Below are 21,061 nucleotides of genomic sequence, written 5' to 3' on the forward strand. Positions count from 1 at the left end.
ACTTGACGTGTGAAACATTCGAAAGGGTGATGATGCTCAGCATTGGTCCATCATCCAGACTGAAGATGTTGGCATTTGATTGGTTTGCTATTTCTGTGTGTCCTTGTATGTCATTGCTTCTTTGGCAATGGATCACTATAAACATGACATTCTTTCCACAAAGAATTGGAAACAAGTTTCAGTTCTCCTGTCTGTATTCGGGTTCTGAGGATTGCCCCCAGGTAGCAGGGCTTGGGAACAAGCTCCGTACTGTTGATCTCCCTCAACAGTGAAGACAGTACACTTCTGTGTGCTGTGAACACTTGAGTGGTATCCTGCTGCTTTCAGACTTTTTTATTATTATTATTCTAGATCGCATCTTGAAAGAATCCAGCAAAGTTTTTGAAGACGTCCTTGAGAGTTTCTATTCAATTGACTGCATTAAAGCACAGTTTGAAGCATGGCGTTCAAAATACTACACATCCTATAAGGATGCTTACATTGGTCTCTGTTTGCCAAAACTTTTCAACCCTCTCATCAGACTGCAGCTCCTCACCTGGACTCCTCTTGAGGTGGGTGGTTTTTAACACTCTTGAAAAGCAATGTAACCTAGGATTTGGGTTACTTTTGCCTAAAAAGCTAGAGAGGGAAATAGCATACTCTGTAATCAGTTAAGATAGACTGTATCTGAGGTTAATCTGTTTTTAAATAAAGTCTTTTTAATTACTCTTCCAAAAACTTTTTTTGTGATGTCAGTTTATATAAAATTTTATTCTTAGCGAAAATTAACACTGGGTTATGAGCATGAAGAGAGAGAAGTTAGTCTTTGTATCCTAGGAGAGCGTGGACCCTGTTGGGAAAGTGCCATAGGAGAGTTGTAAAATGCGGACTTGAGCGGTGGTCATGAAAAGTGCAAAGGGTGAAGTGCACTGCTAGGCGTGAAGATGGAGTCGGGAGAGCCTGAGGTCCTGCCCTGAGGGCGACGAGGTTTTGATTGGTCTTTCTAAGTTACTGACACGGTGACTTCAAAATAAGGAAAGGGGCCTTTCAATGAAGCCTCTTAACAACCTAAAGGAATGTGAGTTCCAGAAACTGCTTGCTTAGTTCCTGGAAAGTACCCGATCTAGTGGAATTTGATCCTGTGCATGTGGTTTCAGTAGAGCGCAGAGGCTTAAGGCTGTGTGGATCGGAAGGATTTTTACTTAGCTTCTTCCTGTAGCCACGGCTTTTAGCTTTCTTGGACTTCTTGAACACCTTTTGCTGTCCCAGCATCTCAGAACTGCTGTGTCCCATGTAGGACCAGCCCTGCTGCGTGTGCTTTCCTGAACTAGCAGTTTGCTCCATCTGTGTCTTTTCTTTCATGATCATGGTCCTGTGCCCTTCTCCTAATCTGGAAATGGTATTTTGAATATTTTTTTTTATGTTTTACTTGCTTGTTACAGCTGAAGGGTAACTCTAACGTGGCTGAAAGTAGAAGTAGACATTGTTTTAAATGTTTGAAAAAACTTTTTTTTAATATGTTTTAGGCAAAATGCTGTGACTTTGAATATATGCTGTGGTTTGAGTCTCTGCTGTTCTATGGCTGTGAAGAACGAGAACAAGAGAAGGATGATGTTGATGTTGCTCTGTTGCCCACCATTGTGGAGAAGGTGATTCTTCCCAAGCTGACAGGTAGGTATCAGGAGGGACCTCGTTGTACTGGGTTTCTCAGACATGCTTCAAGTTCTTTGTTCAGTGACCCTTCCATCATAGATGTTACACAATCGATGTTAGGTACCAGTTAACTGACTGGCCCAGGGATTTTTAAAGATAGAAAATTCTTAGACTGGGGTTTGAAGACCACTGTGAGAGCAATAGTTGCAGTAGGTTGGTTCCAGAGACTCAAGATTGCTTGATGCCGAAGTGAATATTTTGAGGGAGTCATACACATTTGTTTTGTTCATTTTCTTGGAAAGTGAGAAATCGCTGTTACAGAAATCTGTTTAACTGTCAAGAGGTTTGCTGGTAGAGCTGTTTTAAAATTTTTTAACAAAATTAAAAATAAAGTTGGAGTTTAATTAGAAATTTTGGTTGTCTGGGATACAAGAGAACACAAAAGTAAATGAATGCATTTAATGACCAAAGGACTGTCTGACAATAAAGTAGGCTGCAGTTTTAACATCTTGTCTCCCTTCCAACAGTGATAGCTGAGAACATGTGGGATCCTTTTTCTACAACACAGACTTCAAGAATGGTTGGAATCACACTAAAATTAATAAATGGCTATCCTTCTGTAGTCAATGCAGAAAATAAAAACACACAGGTACTTTACTTCCTATGCTTGGGAAGTTTTTTTCTTCTTCTTCTTTTGAAAATGGACCAGAGTTTAAGAGAATGAATGGTTATTCGGAATCAAGCAGGAATCTGGATTCTCCCAGTTGGGTAATCCGAGCTGTTAAAGCCTGGAATGTATACAATTAAGCTGCTAGTTTTCAGTTGTACAAATCTCTATGAAGAAAGATAGTTAGTCTATCACCAGCACAGCCTACTTCCAATTCCACTGGTCAGGCATCCCTGTAAAAACTGAAAGTAAAACCACTAGATTAGTCCATGATTGATGATTGAAACTTAAATTGTATAAATAAAATGGCCAGATACTCTTACAGTTAATCCCCAAATGTAAAATTTCTCTCACTGAGCTGGCTTTCATCCTTGTTGAATTTTGACTAACCTCATTTTGAAAACGATCTATGCTGATTTTAAATCTTTATATAGATTTGAGTTTAAAAATTTGTAAATAGCTTTATTGATTAGTAATTGTTGAGAGGTTATCTGGAAGAGTTGTAAGTATTAAAATTATTTAACATAATTCAAATATAATTCTTTTAACTCTATAGGTATACCTTAAAGCACTTTTATTGAGGATGAGAAGAACTTTAGATGATGATGTATTTATGCCCTTATATCCCAAAAAGTAAGTAATTCATGCGAACATTAAGCATAACATTCCATGTTTCCTTTCAGAGTGTAAGCTTCTAGAAAAGTAAATGTAGCTTGAAATACAAACTTTACTTGTGTAGTAAAGACTGGAGGGATTGATCTTCTGAACAGAATAAAGCAAATAATGCTCTTTGTTCTTTCTTAGTATCTCAAAATTCAGTTTTGTGGTTTGGGTTCTGCTTAGACTCTTCCTCTCTTTTTTTAAAATCTCCCTCTGTCCTCTCTGATTTTTTCCTATCCTCTCCCATCTCTCTCCACCCTCTCCTCTCTAGTCATCTCCTTTTCCCTCTCTATCCTCTTCTCTCACGACCCCTGAACCTCTCTCCTCTCTATCCCTCCTCTCTTATCCCTGTCCCTCTCTCCTTTCTCTGTCTATTCCTGTCCCTTTCTTTCTCCCTCTTTATACTCCTGCTATGTGTTTCTTCTGGGATGAATGCTAAAGAAACACTCTGTCCTGATCCTCACCCGAGCTGCACACTTCTGGGTTCTGATCTTGTTTATTTGTAGACATTCTTGTTGATAGGAATGAAACAGCATTTACTTATACAGTATTTGATTGTGTTTTATTTCTCTTTTAGTGTCTTAGAAAATAAAAATTCTGGGCCTTACTTATTTTTTCAACGACAATTTTGGTCTTCTGTCAAGGTATGTATATATTCATAGACCATCTAAAATTTGTAATTTTTTGGACTTTATGTAGCATATTTTGAAAGACTTTTTGTTTATTAACTCTGTAGGCTTATATTGGTGTGGTATTACACACACACACACCTTTATCTTATAACCAAATATTATCCTAAAAGTTTATTTCAGTTTAATGTTTTCACAGGAAAATTTGAAAGTGAGGCCCAGGCTGTCCCACAGTCTGCTTAACTAAGCTTCAGCACTGAACACAGAGTGACGTGTTCAGCAGCCAGAGCACCAGCTCCCTCTTGGGCTTCCGGGGACAGCACTGGCCAAGACAAACGCCTTTCTAGTGTGCTCTACACTCGGCAGGTGGATAGCAGACAGATTATACCAGCTATGGTGGTATAGATAGATGAGGGTCCCCGAGGGAGCTCAGATGGGCAAATCTAGCATTGTGGTAGTCAATCCTGTCTCTCTCCAGGAAGCGACCCTGAGATTATAGTATAAGAGGATTAAGTAGAGTCCAAGTTAAGAGAGTGGGCTTTGATTAGGATTGAAATAAGTACTGGACGGTGGGATGAGGGGGCAGTAGAGTCGTGTATCCTGGAGGTCATAAGAAGCCATCAAATTCTGTCTCTCCGTTTTCCCTTGGGCTAATGCACACATTTGGCTTTCAGTACAGTTTTCTGAGTTTTCATAATATATAGTTGTCATCACTAACACGACGAAAGACATCTTCATAAACTTCCCCTTCCTGTTTGTGTTCTGTGGTTTTCTTTGCAAGAATGTATTATCAGTGGAAGTCTAAGGTAGGGACTGAGTTTGGCTCTCCTTGAGTGTTTGAGATTCACTGGCATTCTGTTATCAGTAGTTTGCTGCTTTTTACTGCTGGGTGGGATTCTGTAAGATGCCAGGTATAAGAGTTGAGCTCTTGTTTCTGTTTAGTTCGTTTTCTAATGAGGAGGAATTGCGATCGTTTCCAGTTGGAGTAATGAGGGATAGAGAGAAAAAAGCAGGAGAGGCTGTTTGTTTCACACCGACATCACGTGCAGAGGTTCTGTTCACTCCTTCCTCTGCATTTTCTACATTGCTTAGTGGTGTTGAGCCTTCGGTGTGTTCTTAGGTATTTTACTCATGTTTTCAGTTGACTGTTTCTTTATTGAACTTAGAGTTCTGTGTTCTGAAAGGAACATAGGGTTATGATTTTAAACTTTTGTCTCTGCTTTGTCATTTAACTTTTCATTCAAGTATTCCAAATTTGGAAGTTGTGGTGGGTTTTTGTTGTTGCTGAATTGGGGTCTCCTGTAGCCCAGGCCTATTTCAGACTTGGTGTGTAGCTAATGACGACCTTGAACTCCTGTCCTCTCACCTTAGTGCTGGAGTTGAGACTGCACCACTTGTGATGGTGCTGTGCACTGGGCCTGGACCAGGTGTGTGCCAGCTGAGCACATCCTCAGCACCACAAGTTCTGATTTGTTTCCTTCTACTGTTAGGCTTGTTTCAGAAGTCATACTTAACTGTGAACTCTGAACCTGAGGCTTCGGTTTGGGCTTTCATAGCTGTGTCATCTATTTCCATTTTTAGTTTAGGGCTGCAGAGATGGCTCAGTGGTTAAGAGCACAAAGGACCCAGGCACTCACAGTGCTTCAAGGGGATAGAACACCCTCCTCGGTTCTCCTTGGGCACTGCACAGATGTGCAAACGTGCATGCAGGAAGAACATCCATACACGTAAAATTGTATTTAGATGGAAGGCCTGGATTAGATCCCTTTGTTCCAGGCTGTGTGAGTTGGTTGAGTGTGAGTGTGAGTGGTGGTTTCTAGTATGGAAAGGACAAACACATGGCCACCTTTAAGATGACTTGCTGTATAGATCTTATGTGTTGAAGTAGGTTGAGGATGGTGATAATGAAAATTAGAACTCTTTACTATTTGTTTATTATGCCACATCCTTTATATTGAAACCTCAGAATGTCAAGTAGACACCATCACTGTCAGGGAGGCACAGTCTGAACTGCAGTGCCATTCCATTGGTAAGACAAGATGCGAATCTCATTCATGCCAGCCTGTCTGAATAGTCCATCCAAATAGGGTTCTGCAAGAGAATTAATTCTGAATACCCTCAAGCCTCCATTGTTTGTAATGAGTTTTCTCTTAAACAGGACTGGTTTTTTATTTGTTTTTTCCTTAAGAAAATTGAATGGAGGTACTTGGGTCCTTTCTGTAGGTTTGTTTCTGTTATGGAGCTCTGCTTGAGCAAAGGTAACTAGTATGCTTGCTGTGACCACTGGAGGAAGGTGCAGAGGTGCACTGAAGGTGGGGCGCAGAAAGGGGGTGGTAGCTTAGATTTGTGCAGTTAGAGAGGCAGACAGGTTGGATGGAGGCGGAGTCAAATTACTTGACGAAGAGGCCAAGAATGAACAATGTGTGCTTCTGGCCTGAATGGTTGGAACATAATGCCACCGTTTACCAGACTGAGACATACTGGGAAACTAGACCTTATGATAGATGGGCTGAGGCCTCCATGTCATGACAGTGTCCTTCATTTTAGACATAAATGTCCAGAGAGTGTGCCTATGCAGACTGGGAGATTTGTCATCAGTGCCGAGCTAGAGTCCGAGATGAAGTCCTGCTAAGGGCCTGGGTACTGATTGGTCTGGGCAACAGCGTTGCCCGAGAGTACTTTCTACACTGACAGGAAATGTTCTCTCTGTGTGGTGACCAGTATGGCATCCAGTAGCTACACACTGACGTTCATGTTTTAGCTAAAATTTGAAATTCAAGAATTCTTTTACTGTAGGAAATATTTAGGTACTTCAGAAGTGTTTATTAATACTTTGTCAAGGCATCCATCCATCTTACTTCATCTGGTATTTTACTATGTAAGTAATTTACTTTGTACTTTATAATTGTTTGATGTTATTTCTCAATTTCTTCTTTTTTTAATAGCTATTGGGAAATTTCCTTCAGTGGTATGGCATTTTCTCAAACAAAACTCTTCAGGAGTTGTCAATAGATGGCTTGTTAAATAGATACATTCTCATGGCTTTTCAGAATTCAGAATATGGAGATGACAGCATCAAAAAAGCCCAAAATGTAAGTTGGATAACACATATTGTATTTTTAAAGCATGTACTTCAAAGCGAATTCACTTTTCTTTGTTTGAAGAATAAGATTTTTGTAAAAGTTAGCATTTAAACTACCCAGGTAGTCCCAAATATGTTACATATTTTTTTAACCCCCAAAAAATAATTGATCTTGGCCAAGAGATGATACATTAAAAGTATATCTATCTATATTTGTGGTTTTGTGAGTGTTTTGTAGATAACAGTTAAATTTTTATTTCAGAAGTAATTTTCTTCATGGTTGATGGCTTTGAGCAGTTTAGAATAACTGCTTTTTTTGCTCTCACTTAAATAATTTTCATAATTAAGTTTTCTTTCTACTTACAGTCATAGGTTACACAATTTGATGGTTTTAAAATATATTTGTAATAACCATTTAACAGTTAATCACTAAATCAATATAAATTTATTAGTAGCAGTAATTTTTTTAACCTCTTACTAAATCCCAATACTGACAGGTAGCCTCAATACTTGCAAATACTTGTGTATGTTTCCTGTAAAGCTGAATGTTACTACTCATGTGGACATTTTACTGTTGGCCAATCTTAGTGATCTATTTTCAGTGTGCCTTTCAATTAAGTAAGACAGCTTCACTGGAAGAAGAAACACAGCAGTCAGGAAGACTGCTTCATTCTCTTTGACCTTTACGACCTTGACATCTCTGAAGGCCAGTCATTTGTAGTGTGCTTTTGGTGTAGTTTGTCTAAGCTCTCCATTAGATTCAGGTTCTGCATCTCTGGCAGAGGTTGTTCCCTATTCCCTGAATGTGGTTATCTCTTAGAAGTAGACTTCTGCAACCATGCAACATGTCCCCACTCTTTTTTTTGTTAAACTTTCTTTTTATTTATTCTTTGTATCTTTCACATCATGCTTCCTGATCCCACCCATCTCCCCCCCAATAAAACAAAATAAAATTTAATAGTTAAAAGGAGGGGAAGAAGGGGAAAATCTCATCATGGAAGCTGCAGTGTGACACAGTGAGTCACTCAGTAAACCCCTTTATCCACACATGTTTACATGGGGAGGGGGCGTGTCGGTCCTGCAGACCAGGGCTACAGGATCTCCATGACACAGGGCAGCAGTGGGATGTCCCAGTGAGCGCCCAGTGTCGATGGTGTAGCAGAGATTCTTTGTGATGAATAGATCCCCTCTTTTTAAGAGAGTGCTTTCTTTCTGGAATGAGATGTTTTGGCTCACTTTATATCTGCTGTATCCCTGGGATAAGTCATATCTTTAGTAACCCTTGGTTCTTATAATGGCTAGTCTGTTTGGATAACAGCTGCCCAGAGTAATGGTTTTCTTGAAAAAATCTTTCATATTTTTTAAGCCTTGGCACTAAGGCCAGAATGTCACAATTCCTTGTTCACTGGGTTAAGGCTCTGCTGTGTACCGTATCTCTGGTGTAGATAGTTTTAATCTTACTTTGGGTAACTGGGTTCCTACAACCAACATGGATACTACTCACTGAAGTTTTCCTGAAGGAAGAGACTATAGTACCATATCTATACATGTGTTTTTACATGGGAAACATAATTTGTTTAAAGTCACATTGATAACTGAAAAAATATAGGCAACCAGTTATCAATTTTATGTCTGTTTAAATAGTTGGCAAACTATCTTGTTTTGAGTGTCTGAAGCATTGTAAAAAATCAGATGTTGGTTTAGTTTTAAAGAGCTACCTTATGTAGTTGTAAGGATCAACCATTATTTAGTTTGGGTTTTGGACATTTTCATTCTGTTTTAACTATTTTATTTGCATCTTCTACATAGGTAATCAACTGTTTCCCTAAGCAGTGGTTTGTGAATCTGAAAGGAGAAAGAACCATTTCTCAGTTAGAAAATTTTTGCCGGTATCTTGTACATTTAGCAGATACAATTTACAGGAATAGTATTGGGTGCTCTGATGTGGAAAAAAGAAATGCAAGGTAATTTATTTTTTTCAATTAATGAAATGAATCAAATTTCTTTTATAGTCACATTTAATATTAAATAATCAAGAGTAGTCATTTTAACTTGTTTCTTAATTTACTGTTTAAACAATTTCATTGCATTATATATGTATATATAGGATATACTCTGATCATATTCTCTTAAATTTTACATGTACTATTACAAACCTACCAAAATACACAACTTCTGGTTTGTACAATTTTTGTCTTTTTTTTTCTTCAGTACATTAAATTTGGAAGCTTTTAGAGAAAACAGTAAGAGTCAGAGTCATCCTGAGGTAGTAGATAAACTTGGATTTTTGTCTTCTGTGAAGAAGTGAATAGATTGAGAGTTTTAGGATGTAGTGATCCTTAGCCATTGAGGTCTCGTTCTGTGGACATAAAGTCTGGAAAGAGCGAATGGCCACTGAGATGTGGACTGTGCTAAAATTGAGTATTTAGAGCCTTGATGCTCTCTTGGTCCTTATTATGGACTAAAGAGCATTCCATGATTGTTTTGGGAATAGCTTATGTCTAATTTTCATGAAAAATTTCTAGGACACAGGTGTGAACCTCAGCTTGTTTAGGAGGCTTCAGTGTGAGCTCAGGGCTAGCCTGAGCACTTTGTAAGTGTTGGTACAACTGGGGCTCCTTAGACATGTGTTCTGTTTTCTCTGTGCCCTGGAGGGAGTAACTCTGGGGGGCGTGGAAGCTTGGAGACGTGCACTTGAGCATCCTTTCAAGAATTGGATGTTAATATCTGAGTTTCTCATAAGGGAAGCAGGCTTTATCGACTAAATTTTAAAGGAGTTGAAGTTTGGCTTTTCATTGGCTGATGATGAGGAGAAATGATTTTCTGTTTAAGCTGTATTCCACAAGAGCTGGGACTCTGGTTGGGAAGCAGAGAGATGGACGGATCTCCAAAGGGGCTTGTGATTATAACTGCTTTTCTTCCTAGATATTGATGAAAATCATTTATCAAAACAAAATTATTTCTGTTTAGAATGCATTTCATGTCTCTGGGCCAGTTACTTAAACATAAGGGTTTGTTTTTGGTTTTTTGTTTTGTTTTGTTTTGCTTTTTTGTTTTTTTTGTTTGTTTGTTTGTTTTTGTTTTTCGAGACAGGATTTCTCTGTAGCTTTGGAGCCTGTCCTGAAACTAGCTCTTGTAGACCAGGCTGGCCTTGAACTCACAGAGACCGGCCAGCCTCTGCCTCCTGAGTGCTGGGATTAAAAGTGTGCGCCACCACGCCTGTCAGTAAGTTTTATTTGGATTAATAACAGATTTTAAAAAAATTTTCTATTTATTTGTTTTGAGAGTGGTATACACACTGCCGTGAAGCATGCACAGAGGGCAGAGGCCAGCTTCTAGGATTTGGTTCTTTGGCTCTTTCCTTCCACAGTGTAGATTGGAGATGGACTCTGCATTAGGTTTGGTGGGAAGCATCTTTATAGTGAGCCGTCTTGCCAGCCCTACAGATGTTTTAAAACATGCTGTAGCTTGCTTGTTATAGTCTTAATATTTTAAAATGTATACTTGGAAAGGTTGTTTTGCAGATTGTTTAAGGTAGATGTAAAATAAAGAACAGATTTTTATCTCGATATAATGTAATTTTTAAATTTTTTTTTCTCTTTTAGAGAAAACATAAAACAGATAGTAAAACTTCTTGCAAGTGTTCGGGCTTTGGATCATGCTGTGTCTGTTGCAAGTGACCACAATGTGAAAGAACTTAAGTCTCTGATTGAAGGAAAATAGATCAATGAGACTGAAAAGTGTTTGCTTTGCCCATTCCCAGTGTGTAAATTTTGTATATATGTAAAGTTTCTTACACTGTAAAATACTGATTCTTGTTTAAATACAAAAACATTATATTACTACTGTGTCCTTAAATGTGAGTTCTTCAGAATGAAAGGAATTCAGATTATTTCTAGGAGTCTTTAAGTGTTTTCCTTACTGCCTGTCATATTTTGTTTATGGGAGTATTTTGTATCATTAAATTAACTTCATTTAAGTGTCCTCTATAAATGACGTGTGTGCAATGTAAATTGTGTAATTATGCATACATATATGTATATATTTATACTGCCATGGGTTTTCATGCTGGAAATATGGTGTTTGGTGTTTTTCTACAGAGGAAGCTTTTTAACAACAGAACCTTACCCAGTAGTGGTCGTCTTAGGGAACTACCGCACTGCTTCAACAGAAGGGCTGGCAGGTGATGACCCTTCACCCCCACTTTAGCTAGCATCATTGTCACTTGTAGCTGTACTGCCTTAAAATGAGAGCTGAGTTACGGACGTTGCTGAGTGAGTGTGAATTTCTGTGAATTGGCCTTGGAGGCCAATGTGGGTTTAATATGAGCTCCAGGTGAGAGATGCAAGAGTTTGGGGTGGGAGGGACCTCAGTTTAGTTTCTGACAATAAGCCCACAAGCTAAGTGCATGGTTTAGGCTGACTGTCCTTTCTCATTCATGAGTTTACTCCCTATCCAGCTTACAGATACAGATACAGTCTTATCATTTTAAATCCCACATATGTGAGTTATATATGCAATAAAGAATATGCCTTGCTGATTAGACACATCCAAGCAATTTACTATTGGTGGTCTTCTGTAATGTTTATACCACATTGTAAATACTCAGAGAAACTTGTTTTAATGCTTTCTGATTCTGTGGTTTTCAAAAGAGGAACTTTTTGGAAATTAAGGACTATTGTTTGATAATTATATGTGTAATTAAGCTTTAGCCAAGCATTAAATTAATTTTTAAATACATCCTTCGTTGTATTTTGCTGGTGACTTAAGTTTAGAGTATTCCAAATGATTCATATAGTGAGACCATTCACAGTCTAGTGCCTACTCTTAAAGCCAGATAATTCTACAGGACAGTGTTGTGCCCTCCTTCCTCCGTCAGTTTGCTTGTAGGAGCATGTCCTAACTCCACGTGGTCATTCTGAGGGAATTTTTTTATGCTTTGTGGGCTCCTAAATGGAATTAAACTCTAAAAAAATTCATTCTCAATGTCAGTGGATTAAAACAAACACAAATAGGTAATTGATCCTTAACTATGTTTCCAAGCCTCTCACATAAATCATTTCTGTATGTTTTTAATAACTCTTAGGATGAACACTGAGACTTCCTATCCTAGCTTTTAGTTACAGCCTTGAACACTATCCCAAGACTCTGGAATGTAGCACAGAACTGTGTTTAAAACTTAGTCTGTATGTTTCAACAGCTTAGCGAGTAATGAACACTAAATAGGAATTCTCAGTTGCTGTGTCATTGTCACATACTAGTTGAGTATCTTAAAATAATTATTTTTGAATGCTGAAGGCCTGAAATTGGAAATAAGTGTCACCAGGACTCTTGTGTCCTGTCAAGGTTCTTACTCTTGTCAGAATTCTCCAGTCTGCCGTTTGTCTTCATGTCATGAGTATCTGACTCCCCTTCTGTCTCCTTTGTAAGGGTACTTGCCATTTCATATAGGTTTCCTGCATATACGTGGTAATCTATTGGACATCTAAAAAAACCACCTCAAGACTTCTTTGCCAAGTCTACCTCCTATTTGCTGGCTTCAAGTATCAGGGTGTGAATATTTTGAGATGGTTTGTCACAAGCCTCACTCACTATTCACTTTCTAAGCCAAGAAGGCAGTGGCATCTCTGCAATCCTTCAGACCAAGTCTATACCACTGAAGTATTTTAAGTTAGCCTCTTGTAAAGACGACAGTTGACTCAAATGTACAGCTAATTGGAAATGCTATAACAAGATAAGAAGAGGACAATAAGGACCTTAAAAGTCACTGGTATGTTCTTCAACTCCTGGACTTAGTTATGATTAAAAATTTATTTTGACAGGACTTGGGTAAGCTTTGACTTAAGACTAGAAATGTATCCTGTTTCCTCTAGTTTTATTTGAAGAAAGAAATTGCAACCTAGAAGTTCGACTCTCCACTTCCTTAGTTAAAAAATAAACCAAGAGCCGGGCGGTGGTGGCGCACGCCTTTAATCCCAGCACTCGGGAGGCAGAGGTAGGCGGATCTCTGTGAGTTCGAGACCAGCCTGGTCTACAGAGCTAGTTCCAGGACAGGCTCCAAAGCCACAGAGAAACCCTGTCTCGAAAAAAAAATAAACCAAGAACAGTCAGAAAGCTTCCATTAGAAAGAACCAGGGTTTATGGTATAGTCTCAGATTCTTGAGTGAAGAGATTGATTATAGCTCCACTTAACTATGATTTCAGGTGTCATAAAATGGTACATTCCTAGGGCTGGGGATGCCCTCTGTAGAATGCCTGCCTGGTATGCATGAAGTACTGGGTTCAGTCCTTGTCACCACATGAACCAGGCATGGTGGCACACCGGCCTCGACTTTGACTCTTGGTCTCAGCAAAGGTAGCCCTCGATAGGTAGTTACGTCATATTCAGGCGTCATGTTCTCACCCCTTCCATTTCTTTAAAGGATTGTCCCCAACTGAAATGGACATGTCTCAAAAGGAAAATGACTAACACAGTCCACTGCAGCATTTCAATTATCACTGAACGCTTGTGGTTACTGTAACCACAACAAAAAGCAAAAGTTTTTCTAAGGGGACTACTAAGTGAAAAGAACTCAGAACTAAATCCAAGTGTGTTTCTCCTTGAGTAGAGTGGCTTGTGTTTTTAGTATGTGAAACCAGGGTTGAATTTGTCTTCGATAAGATGGAGAAATGTTGAGTCACATGATAGAGCCTGTTAGAGGAACTGATTTTGTGCAACGCATCATATTGTGGTTTTAGGGGGAAAACAGCAAAAAGGGGAAGAGGCTAGAAAAAAGCAAAGGCAAGCAGAAACATGAATGCTGGGTTCCTCGGGCTGTCAATTCTTTCCTAAAGCCCTATTAATTACATCTTTCCTCTATTCTTGTCTATGAAATAGAAGCAGAATAAAATAATTCTGCCGAACACAAATCATAAGCATGATGGGTTGAGAAAAAGAAACGGTATGGAACAGTGTGAACCTCTTAATTATTCCACGGTCTGCATATCGGCACATCACTAAGTGACAGCCATGTTTTGTTTAGCAGCCTTGAGGTGGCTGCTGACTCCCTCGCTCTCTTCCACAGTCAGGAGCGGTCTCCAGGGCCTGACACCATGGACAGCTCTCGGGGCGCCAGCCGGCCCGCGCGGCTGGCAGACCGTGCCCAGCCCTCCCCGGCCGGTCGGGCCCGCGGAGGCGGTAGGGGGTGGTCCCGATGCCCGACGCGGGCCCCCGCAGCTCTCCCGCAGCCCCTCCCTGCTGTCCGCGGGGAGGGCCGGCGAGCTCGCAGGACTCCACGCGAGGAGGCCGGACCCTCTGCCGGTTTCCCTGGACGTACGACCCCTCCGCTCCTGCGTTGACCAAGGCGTCACGGACTCAGGGACTCAGGTCACGGGGACTGCGGGACCCGAGAGGCTCACCGGCAACGGCTCCGCCCCTTCACCCTCAGGGGCGGATCTTCCGCCCCCGGCATCGGTGCAATGCGGAAGAGCTGGGCCTGCTGGAGCGGAAGTGACGCCACCGGCGGCTGTAGCGGCGGCGGCTGCGGGAGAAGGAGGAGGAGGAGCCGGAGGAAGAGGTGAGGCGGCCGGCGGGGGGCGGGGAGCGGCCGCGTCCAGATCCAGCGGCAGCCGGCCGGGCGGGTGGACGCTTCCTGAGCAGCGGCTGTGGTCGCAGCCGGGACGCGAGCGGTGAGAGGCGGCTGCGGGGCGTCCCGCTGCGGGTGGTGAGGGGACCGCGGGGCAGCGGGTGGCTACTGTGACAGCGGCTGTCACCCCGCGGGCGGGAAAGAACCCGGTCAGCAAAGGCTCCGGGGCATCTCTTGAGGCGCATAATGGAGGCACTGGACTGTCCGGTGCCTCCGTTTCCCTGGCTACCCCGGAACCCCTTGAGCCGCGGTGGGATCCGTTCGTCACCGTGACCTGCGTGACTGGGCGGAAGGCGACGGTCACCTGGGTGGCTTTCCCTGCCCTTCGCCACCGCCCTGGGGAGTCCGCGATGCTACAATCCCTACCCTCCTCCGGCCCCCTCAGGGGCTTTGAGGCAGCCCGGTTGACCTTCCCTCCCGTCTCCTGGCCTTTTCCGCCTAAGGATCAACCCGAAGTTCCCCCTTGAGTTCCCTTCCAGTAGTGACAGATCGTGAAGCAGGAAGCTGATAAACAACCCCAACCGAAAATACACTCCAGATTTTCCTGTGGGTAAACATGGGAAATTCACCTTATCCAATTCAGTACCCGCAGTGCTAAAACCCTGCCTTTCCTTGCTGTGCCTTGAGACTTGGAAGCGTTTCCTTGTGCCTTTTGGTAGAAATTTGGTGACGCCTTATCTTTTGGAATAAATGGTTCACCCCAGATTTCTCTTTTTCTCCACCCCCGCCTCCATCAAACTTGGCAAGGAGGGACCCCTGGGTGTCTTGCAGCCTCCTGGCTTGACTTGGCTTGGTTTTCACAGGGCTCCCTCTGAAGAGAGGAGAATGGCGTTCAGCAAAGGATTTCGAATCTACCACAAATTGGATCCCCCACCGTTCAGCCTCATAGTGGAAACTCGGCATAAGGAAGAATGTCTCATGTTCGAGTCTGGGGCTGTGGCTGTGCTCTGTAAGTCACGTGTTTTAGCCTAACCGATTATGATCTCTGGTTTGTAGCTCTGAAGTTCAATAGTTCATAAAAAAAAAAATTCTTGGAAGCCTTCTTATGGAATTTTATCTGATGGACGTATTCTTTGACTTAATTTGAATGAAACCTTGTTTCCTGTAAACTCAGACTTAGGTTTTTGTTTGGGGGAGGTGGTTCAGGAGGTGCAGATTTTGCCCGTGGGATTTTGTTTTTCTTGGGTTCTATCTACTTCTAGAAGAGTATCTTTCTGTGAACTTCTGTTCCTGTTATGTCTTATCACATGAACCCAGTAGGACAGCTGGCTTGACATCTGTAATGCCCAGAATTTTGCAATAATATTATCTGTTATAGGTTTCTGTATTATCTTATGTTGAACCCTTATTTATTTTTGTTGTTTTTATTTTATATTTTTTTATATTTTGGTGTGCCTCGTGCGCATGTGTGATGTTGGTGGGTCAGATGCAGGACTTCAGTTACCTAGGCAAGTGCTCTCCTGCTGATCCCTTCCCAAGTGCGCATGTGTGATGGTGGGTTAGTTTCAGATCAGGCACATGATTGATCGACTTCTCCAGCCTAAGTGTTTGTATTTTCAGTAAAAACTGCAAACAGTTACTAAAAGTTTCATGTGAGATATGCGATTGTTTTCATATTATTTAAAAATGACTTTGAGACCAGCCTGGTCTACAAGAGCTAGTTCCAGGACAGGATCCAAAACCACAGAGAAACCCTGTCTCGAAAAACTAAAAAAAAAAAAAAAAATGACTTTGATTTTTAAAGAAAAGAACTACTTATTGTAGCACACACAATCACATACACACAAAATAAAGATTGGGTTAATATGTGACAGGTGAATGAAAATAGAAATTCTAATTAACATTATGCTTTTTTTTTACATTTAATATTTGTGTGTAAGGGGGCACATGTGGGTCAGAGGTCAGCTTTGGGAGTAGGTTCTCTCCTCCTACTGTTTGTGTTCCAGTGACAGAACTCAGGTGTTAGGCTTGGTGGCCAATGCTGAGATACCTCAGGGTGCCCCATACTTCATTCTTAATAGAAAACTGGGGCAGGTAACCCTGGTTTGGGGTTGTCTTAAGTATGACTTTTTAAAACAGATTTTCTAATGGTAATTATTTGTTCTTAGGATTTTTTTTTAAAGCAATGCGTTTTAGCCTGATCCTTCATGATATAGCCAAAGCTGTTGAATTGCAGATCCCCGGCTTCCATGTCCTGAGTGCTGGGAATACAGTGTGCACAACTGTGCTAGGCTTATGAGTGCTGCGGGCTGAACTCAGGCAAACACTCTGCCATCTGAGCTACATCCCAAGCCCTCTTTGATAGATTTTTCTCAGATTGTTTATAGGTCATATATCTATAAATTAAAATTACCGTTTGGACTGGGGGCATGCTTAGTTGTAAGCATGAGGACTTGAGTGTGATCCTAGCATCCTCATGAAAGCCTGGCATGGTACTACATGCCTATAACCCTAGATAAGGGCAGCAGAGGCAGGAAGGTCCCTGAGACCCTGTCTCAAGAAATAATATGGAGAGCAATAATGGGAAACATCTGATATCAACCTCTGACTGCCATGTGAACTCTCATTACATATACGTGTGTGTATGTGTGTGTATATTTAATATATAATAAATATAAAATAAAGGAAGGTATTTGATAACAACCTCTGGCCTCCATGAATACTCTGTATGTGTGTATATATGTGCATTTAATTAATAAACATAAAGGAAGACACCTGATGTCAGCCTCTGACCTCCAAGCATACTCTCATGCATACTCATATATATATATGTGTGTGTGTGTGTGTGTGTGTGTGTGATATTACTGTGTATACACATAATAATGTTTGAAAAACATATTTACTAACATAAGCCATAAATCTTTCAACTACTGCTCTTTCTGTAGACTCAGTAAGTACAGCATATAATATTCTGACCCACGTATTTATAGGTGAGCCTGACTAATACAGTAAAATGTATCCTGGTGGGGAGAATAATAGTGACATAATGAACAACTCTTAAGCAAAGATCAGTATATAACAGTATATAAATATTTAGTGTATATTTTTTATACATACAGTATCATGGTTTGAAGAAAGAGGCATGAGGCTAGATACATCCAAGAAAAAGGTTAAGTAATATTTAGCATAAACTTTATTACTCTAAATTGGTTTTTATGTTTTAATAAAATAAAAATGACATGCTCTCATGTTAATCCACATAGCCTACATTTTCATACTATAGATGTACTTACACTAATGAATGCTGAAATAAAACATCAGATTGGAGGGCTTTGCTTGGTAATATAATGTCTTTCAACTGCTTGTGTTTTGGTTGACATTACCTGATTTATTAATGTTTAAATTCTAGTATATTTTTAAATTGTGGTTACTCATAATTGTGGTGGGAAGTCAGTATGAATAAATTATGAATTTACCTGTAGTTTTAAGTTATTGCTATACATTCGAAAAACCTAAGAATAATTATACTTCTAAAACCTCTAGTAGTTATCTTTTATGTCAAATACTGATTTTAAAAGGCTCTAAAACTTTCATTTGGGGCATTAATTATGAGGTGGAATATTATTAAGATATTATCTTAACAGTATATACTTATTTTCACTGCTGGTAATTGAAACTAAGTACTGCATATTAAGCAAGCACTCTAACACCGAGCTATATCCGTAGCTCAGTTGTTTCTAATTGTGTTTCTCTTCATTGGATTTAAGCTGTGTAAGTAATCTAAGAGGACGTTTGAATACTGCTTTTCTCTGTAAAGCTAACATAAATGGATACATACTCTCTTGGGTGTGTGTTATGTTTTCTATAAACTCTATAGCAGCACATAAAATATATTTTATTTGACTTTTTAATTGATATATAAGAAACAAAAACTACACATGATGTTTCAACACATTTATATATTATAGAATGTTGAAATGGGTTGGACATTTGCCATTTATGGTGAAAACATGCAAAACTCTTTAGTCTTATAGGACATTGCTACCTTTAGCTCACTACTGTGCAATAATAAAATATTAATCTTTAAGTGAAAACTTTTTTCTTTTTAGATAAATTGACTTATAAAATTAGGTGCTAATGTTATGTTAAACATCTATAACCCCAACACTCAGGAGGCAGAAGCAGAAAGAGCTTGTATTTGAGGCTATCCTGGGGTACATAGCAACAGCCTGTCACACAAAAAGTTTAATTTGGCATTTGGTTTGGAGTTATACCAAGATAGATGTTGTCCTGCATGTTTGGCTTCTAAAACAACCTACAGAATTTTGAATGCCTGCTCCATTCCGGAAACTGTCCATAAGATTGGGTGTGTTCTCTTCACCTTCCCTCTTCTCAGCCACTGAATTTCAGGGCAGCCTGCCTATCAGTCTACAAGAAATGTCGTCTAAAGTCATTTTTATAGTACGTCAAAGTGTGGCCCTGTTTTCTTAAGGTTAAAATCCTCAGCCTGTTCATCAAGGTCTTCCTTAGCCTCACTCCGCTCTTTCTGTACAGTGGTAACCTCCTCTGGGAGATGGTTTCAGTGTTCTCCCAAAGTACTAGGACTTACCAGTCTTTATGATGTTCTTTTAGATTTGTACCAACTTAATCAGTCATTGATGTGTTGGGTTGTTTGTTTGTTTGTTGTTTTAGGTCTGTTTCTGACAGGGTCTCTCAAAGCATAGGCTAGTCTCAAACTTGCTCCTTAGTTGAAGATGACCTTGAACTTCTGATCCTCCTAAGTGCTGAGTCAATGGCTTTCTGTGTCTAGGCTGCACAAAATAATCATCTGGGAAGATTTCTCAAATACTGGTACCTAAGCTTCTTTCTCATAGTCATATCAAAATGATAATTTCTGAGCAAAACATACATGTAACTTGCTATGATATATTTACCAGGTCACTTTTTTTGACCTATAGATTTTTATCTAAAATAACTATGTTCCAGAATTATAATACTGTGATTGTATATTATGAAGCTAATCATTTTCTTGAAGCCCTCAGACTGTATCAAAAGGTAGTTTTTCATGACATTTTCAGTACAGTGTTTTCATATCACATGGAACTGTATACATGTTTCTTAATGATTGACACTAGTGGGAAAGACTACCCTGCATTAGAGAGTGACAGACTCAGAGTTGTCTGTTTGGAAATACAGTATATTGGCTAAGCAGATGACTCCATGGATAAAGTGTTTGCTGAGCAACTCTGAGGACTTGAGTTTGGGTTCTGGCACCAACTTAAAATTTGAGCTGGGTATTGACTGGAGAGAGGCAGATCCCAGGGATGACTGACTGGTCAGCCAAGAGACATCGAGCTCTGGCCTCTGAGAGACACATCTGACCTGCCAGCATCTGACTTTCATATGTAATATGCAGGCAAGCACAGCTATACACACACATACCCACATCCCACACACATGTATGTTTTGTATCTTTTTGTTTGTTTCTTTGTTTTGCCTTGATGGATTGAACCCAAGATTCACAGTTGTAGGCAAGCACAATACTACTGAGCTGCATTTCTTGCCCAATTTAATTTTTGATTGGCATATAATAATTTGTATAGTTTTATGGGGTACAGTGTAGTATTTCTCTATATACATACAGCACGTTATGATCAGATCAAGGTAGTTAAGCATATTTATGGTCTCAAACATTTATTGTTTTTGAACCATTCAAAATCCTTCATAGCCATTTTGAAATATACGTTATTACTGGCTATAATTACCCTGGTGTGTAAATAGAGCAACAGAACTTATTTCTCTTATATAATTGACTTTCTATCCACAGACAGATTTGTCCAGCGTCACTCCCATCCTCTTTGGCCATTAGTAACTGTTATCCTAGTCCATGTTTCTGTGATACTGACTTTTCTTAGGTTCCACAAATGGTGAGATCATGTCATCTAGTGTTTGTCATGCTTCCTTGCCTATTCACTTCACATTGTGTTCTCCAGGTCCTTCCATGCTGTGAAGATGACAGTATCTTTTTGTGGCAAATGGCATTCAATGTGTGTATATACATATACCACAGAATACCTGTTGTTGTTTGTTTTTTCTTTCTTTCTTTCTTTCCTTTTTTTTTTTTTTTTTGTTGTTGTTGTTTGGTTGGTTTGAAAGACAGGATTTCTCTGTGTAGTTCTGAATGTCCTGTAACTTGCTTTGTAGACCAGGGTGGCCTCTGCCTCCCCAATGCTGGGATTAAAGACATGTTTCACCACTGCCTGTCTGTTGTTGTTTTTCTATGAAATTTATTTCCTGTATTTTAGAGAATTACACTAGGTATCATGGCACACACCTGTGATTCTGCTTGCTTAAAAATTAAGATGAAAGGATCTCTGGAGCTTAGTTTGTGAGAAGCTTGGCCAAGACAGTGTTTGGGGATCCGAACACTGGTTAAAAATGTTTGCATCTGCTGGCTATTGTTTATTCTGGAAACCATTAACATTCTTTTTAAATTGCTGGTCTTTGAATAGAAAATTATTTCATTGATTTTCTCTTATAATTTGAAAATTCTCTTGAGACATTCTTATCTTCAGATAACAAAATATATGTTTTTGGAAGTATACCCATTTTTAAAAATTATCAATCCAGAAAATGTCATTTACACTGAAGTTTGTTGTCTGTGGAGCAGTGGTTCAATGTATTAGTAGACTGTTGCCTTGAGCAGTATACATAACAAGTAGGGTGCTTGGTCTGTTACATACAGCAGTACACTTTTTTTAACCATAAATGAATTCATTAAGAATAAAAGAAGACCAATGCTTTTTGTGTGGTTCAGTACACACAC

At 39.9% G+C, this 21,061-nt stretch overlaps 2 protein-coding genes across 10 annotated transcripts in view; both read left to right on the forward strand.

Moving 5' to 3' along the window:
• Positions 1–11,410, forward strand: part of Paxbp1 (PAX3 and PAX7 binding protein 1) — a 30,737-nt gene extending 19,327 nt beyond the window's left edge. Inside the window, exons 11-18 of the mRNA XM_041672907.1 lie at positions 352–551; positions 1,506–1,650; positions 2,160–2,281; positions 2,856–2,932; positions 3,537–3,603; positions 6,534–6,680; positions 8,480–8,634; positions 10,276–11,410. Coding sequence (XP_041528841.1) covers positions 352–551; positions 1,506–1,650; positions 2,160–2,281; positions 2,856–2,932; positions 3,537–3,603; positions 6,534–6,680; positions 8,480–8,634; positions 10,276–10,393 — 1,031 coding nt within the window. The 3' untranslated portion in view covers positions 10,394–11,410. The remainder of the gene's footprint in view (positions 1–351; positions 552–1,505; positions 1,651–2,159; positions 2,282–2,855; positions 2,933–3,536; positions 3,604–6,533; positions 6,681–8,479; positions 8,635–10,275) is intronic.
• A 2,626-nt stretch (positions 11,411–14,036) lies between these two features.
• Synj1 (synaptojanin 1) overlaps positions 14,037–21,061 on the forward strand; it is an 86,771-nt gene continuing 79,746 nt past the window's right edge. For 2 of the 9 annotated variants that reach the window (XM_041672846.1, XM_041672845.1), the window contains exons 1-2: positions 14,037–14,226; positions 15,099–15,244. In XM_041672846.1, coding sequence (XP_041528780.1) covers positions 14,129–14,226; positions 15,099–15,244 — 244 coding nt within the window. In that variant the 5' untranslated portion in view covers positions 14,037–14,128. The remainder of the gene's footprint in view (positions 14,227–15,098; positions 15,245–21,061) is intronic. The other 7 variants (XM_041672840.1, XM_041672839.1, XM_041672847.1 and 4 more) reach the window with 6 other exon arrangements.

The sequence above is a fragment of the Microtus oregoni genome, unplaced genomic scaffold, assembly GCF_018167655.1.
Source record: "Microtus oregoni isolate MIOR12 unplaced genomic scaffold, Mior012 000023F_ref0000262, whole genome shotgun sequence".
Classification (NCBI taxonomy): domain Eukaryota; kingdom Metazoa; phylum Chordata; class Mammalia; order Rodentia; family Cricetidae; genus Microtus; species Microtus oregoni.